Source organism: Papaver somniferum, chromosome 1, assembly GCF_003573695.1.
Source record: "Papaver somniferum cultivar HN1 chromosome 1, ASM357369v1, whole genome shotgun sequence".
Classification (NCBI taxonomy): Eukaryota; Viridiplantae; Streptophyta; class Magnoliopsida; order Ranunculales; family Papaveraceae; genus Papaver; species Papaver somniferum.
This window is the reverse complement of record NC_039358.1, coordinates 133,394,461-133,397,727: the sequence shown is the minus strand read 5'-3', so window position 1 is coordinate 133,397,727 and position 3,267 is coordinate 133,394,461. Positions and strand designations below refer to the sequence as shown.

The 3,267-nt window shown below is 36.8% G+C and overlaps 1 protein-coding gene across 1 annotated transcript; it reads right to left on the bottom strand.

The window, feature by feature from the left end:
- Window positions 1–325: 325 nt before the first annotated feature.
- On the bottom strand, window positions 326–2,817 carry LOC113350968. Its single transcript, XM_026595062.1, has 4 exons — window positions 2,632–2,817; window positions 1,284–2,575; window positions 548–1,178; window positions 326–361 (listed from the first exon to the last, which is right to left on the bottom strand). Exons 1-3 carry the CDS (start codon window positions 2,815–2,817, stop codon window positions 575–577), a joined length of 2,082 nt encoding a protein of 693 aa, XP_026450847.1. The 3' UTR covers window positions 326–361; window positions 548–574.
- Window positions 2,818–3,267: the final 450 nt, after the last annotated feature.

Here is a 3,267-nt window from a genome sequence, read left to right as displayed (position 1 = left end):
ATTTTCATTAAATTATATATGTTTGTCCCCATTCCTAACATAAAAGATTAAGCATTTACCTGTCTAAATGTTCCAGCCTTCCAGGAGAACATAGATATCCATTATCAACAAAAGGTTATATAGACATTTACTAGTCTATATATACATATCAACAAAAAATTAGAAGGCTTTGCAAAAGGGAGTAAAGTCCTTTCCGCGACATTTACTAGTCTATATATATACATATCAACAAAAAATTAGAAGGCTTCGCAAAGGGGAGTGAAGTCCTTCCCGCAACAGCGCAACTTCATGAACCAAATACTAGCCCAAAAAACAAGGATCCTCCAAGTATGATGTGAATGCCGCTACATCCAGGATCCAGCTGTAGAAATTTAAAACAAAGAATTGGCATAAATGAAAGTTGCCAGAGTTTGTAAGAGTGCAGGGCTACTTGTAGAAGGTCAGTTTAAACACAAATTTCAGGGGGAATTCACATCATAAAACAAAGAATTGGCATGATAGTAACTAAAATTTTAGAATAAAACAGATCAAGGAGATGGACAGTTACCTGGTCACCAAAAAATAACGTCAACAGTCAAATCAGGGGGTATAGCTCCTCCACATTAGCTTCATTATCATCCAATATCATGCGTTCCATCTCTGGCTCATTAAGAGAAAGATCAGCAACTTCAAGTACACCAACAGTACCCTCCATAGTATCAAAAGAATCACCTCCAATGTCCCACATTCTTGTATCCCCTAGCAAGTATTCTGGGCTTCGTCTTGATAAGAGACGAAGATTAGTATGAACAAATACCAAATCTTCACCTCTTTGTGGAGTAATTTTATTTCTCTTCACAGAATTTATGAAACTATACGTACTCCAGTTTCTCTCACTACAAGAAGATGAACAAGGTTGGCCAAGCAACATGAGTGCTTTTTGCTGAAGTAAAGGAGCATACACCCCATAAGTAACCCACCACACATAAGGATTCATACTCCATCTATCATTTATGGTATTTGCATTTGCAAATTCTTCACGGCAAGATGAAAACTTAGCATACTCAATGTTAACTTCTCTTAACTCATCCGCATCGTAATACCTCTCGAAACACTTCAATCTTTGACCTGCAATCAAAAGATCTCTATGTGGTGGAACACGCCCTGGACGTTCATCAAGCCACTGACGACTATAATACCTATGTTGTTTCAATTATGATTTTAGTATAAATTTTTTTAACATTTAACTCAACTGACCAGAAAATATAAATAAGCGATTGCATATTTTACACTGTCATACATACCTTGGGTTCAATGAATGTGCCAAAGAGTGAAGCGGTGTGCTACTTTTACTCCAACGATCTGTTAAAATCCCGTCCACCACCATATGAAATGGTGAAATATCATATTCTTGTAAGCCCTCGTGGCGATGTATAATGCTCTTTACCTCATCTATCATTCGATCCCACCTTTCATAAACCAAGTGAAGACAAGGCTCGTCTGTGTCGCATAATCTAAGCATTTCTATGATAGGTTTTGTAAAATCAATAACATACTGCAAAGTGTTCCACCAATCATCATCCAACAACTTCTCTTTTATAAACAATGCTTGATTAGGATCATCATCTTTATATGATGACCATTGATTGCAAATTACCAAGTTACGGAGTCCTTGCTTCACATCTTTAAATCTTTGAAGCATTATAATACTAGAGGCAAAACGTGTCTCTGCAAGTGTGAATAATTTTAACTCCACATGTTCATTAAACATGGCTAATCTCATGGAATGTTTAGTGATGAAGTTTCTGATCAGTACCACCTCAGCAATAATTTCACTAATCCAAGCACACCCTTCATATACTAAAACATTAGTTCGAATATCTCTCGGATGACATATATTCTTTAAAGCAAGGTTTAGTGTGTGGACTACACATGGAGTCCAAAAAATGTGTTTAAACTGACCTTCTACAAGTAGCCCTGCACTCTTACAAACTGGTGCATTGTCCGTGATTACTTGCACAACATTCTGATGCCCAACTTCCGTAATTGTCTCAATGATCAACTTAGAAATGTACTCTTTGTCCTTCACTGACCCTTGAGTGTTGACTGCTTTAATAAACATTGCACCAGCCTCTGAAACAGCCATAAAGTTCATGAGGGGTCTTCGTTGTTCGTCGGTCCATCCATCGGTCACAATACTCACACCTTTTTCTTTCCAAGTGCTCTTAATTGGTTCTAGCTCTTTCTCAACATGTTCTCTTTCCTTCCGTAAAAGAGTTGTTCTTAGTTTATTATAACCCGGCGGAATATAACCTTGAATGCTTTTACTATCTGATGTAGCCAAATTAAATGCAACTTTATAATATGGACACCTAGCAAGATGGAACGGCAAGCCAGCTGCATAAAACAACCGTGCAATTATGCTATCCATTTCTTCACGTCTGGCAGCATTATACAATTTCTCTATTGGGCTCTCAACCCCTCTTTTCTTCTTCCTAGGATCTTCAACAAGTGATGAAGAATTTGACGCAAAAGAAGAACCACTACCTGATCCACATGTTGGCAGAGGCACACTTTTAAACTTAGATGTTTTGCTCTGGCCTCAGCTTCATCACTCAATTGTTTCATTTCCTGAAGTTTATGTTCTCTGACCTTTGGACATATTCTAATTCCAGAGCCTGGAATCTTTAACAAATGTGCTTTCACTCTTGAATATGAACCCGAATATGGAACTTGACAGTGGTTACATACAAAATTCCAATTACCACCACCTTTAACTTTATCCTTCTTAGTCACATATCTCCATAGCGGAGTAGTGCTTAAAACCTCTTCGTTCATATCTGGCTATCTGCATCAAAATTAAAGAGATGATAGCCAAAATACAAGCAGAAAATTAAAAGATAAATTATAAGTATTATATATAAAGCTCAAATTCAATGAACGACCAAAAATGCCCCCAAAGGCCCCAAAAAAAACCCTAAAACCTACACAGTAGACAATACACATGATCCCCACCACTAAAATCAAAACAAAACCCAAATTCACCAAATACAGCAACAACCCAAATTCACAATAGATTGAAAATAGAACAAAAAATCAATAACTCAACAAAATCATGCAAATCAGAAGGAAGAAGGGAGAGTAAAAGAAAGAGAACATACCTTCAAATTCAATGTAAACAACTACGAGATAAGAAAGCCATAACAACTAGAAAATGATTGTAAAAAACTAAATAAGTTGATTTTCGGATGATCAACTTAGATCTGAGAAGAGAAGAGTAAAGGTGAG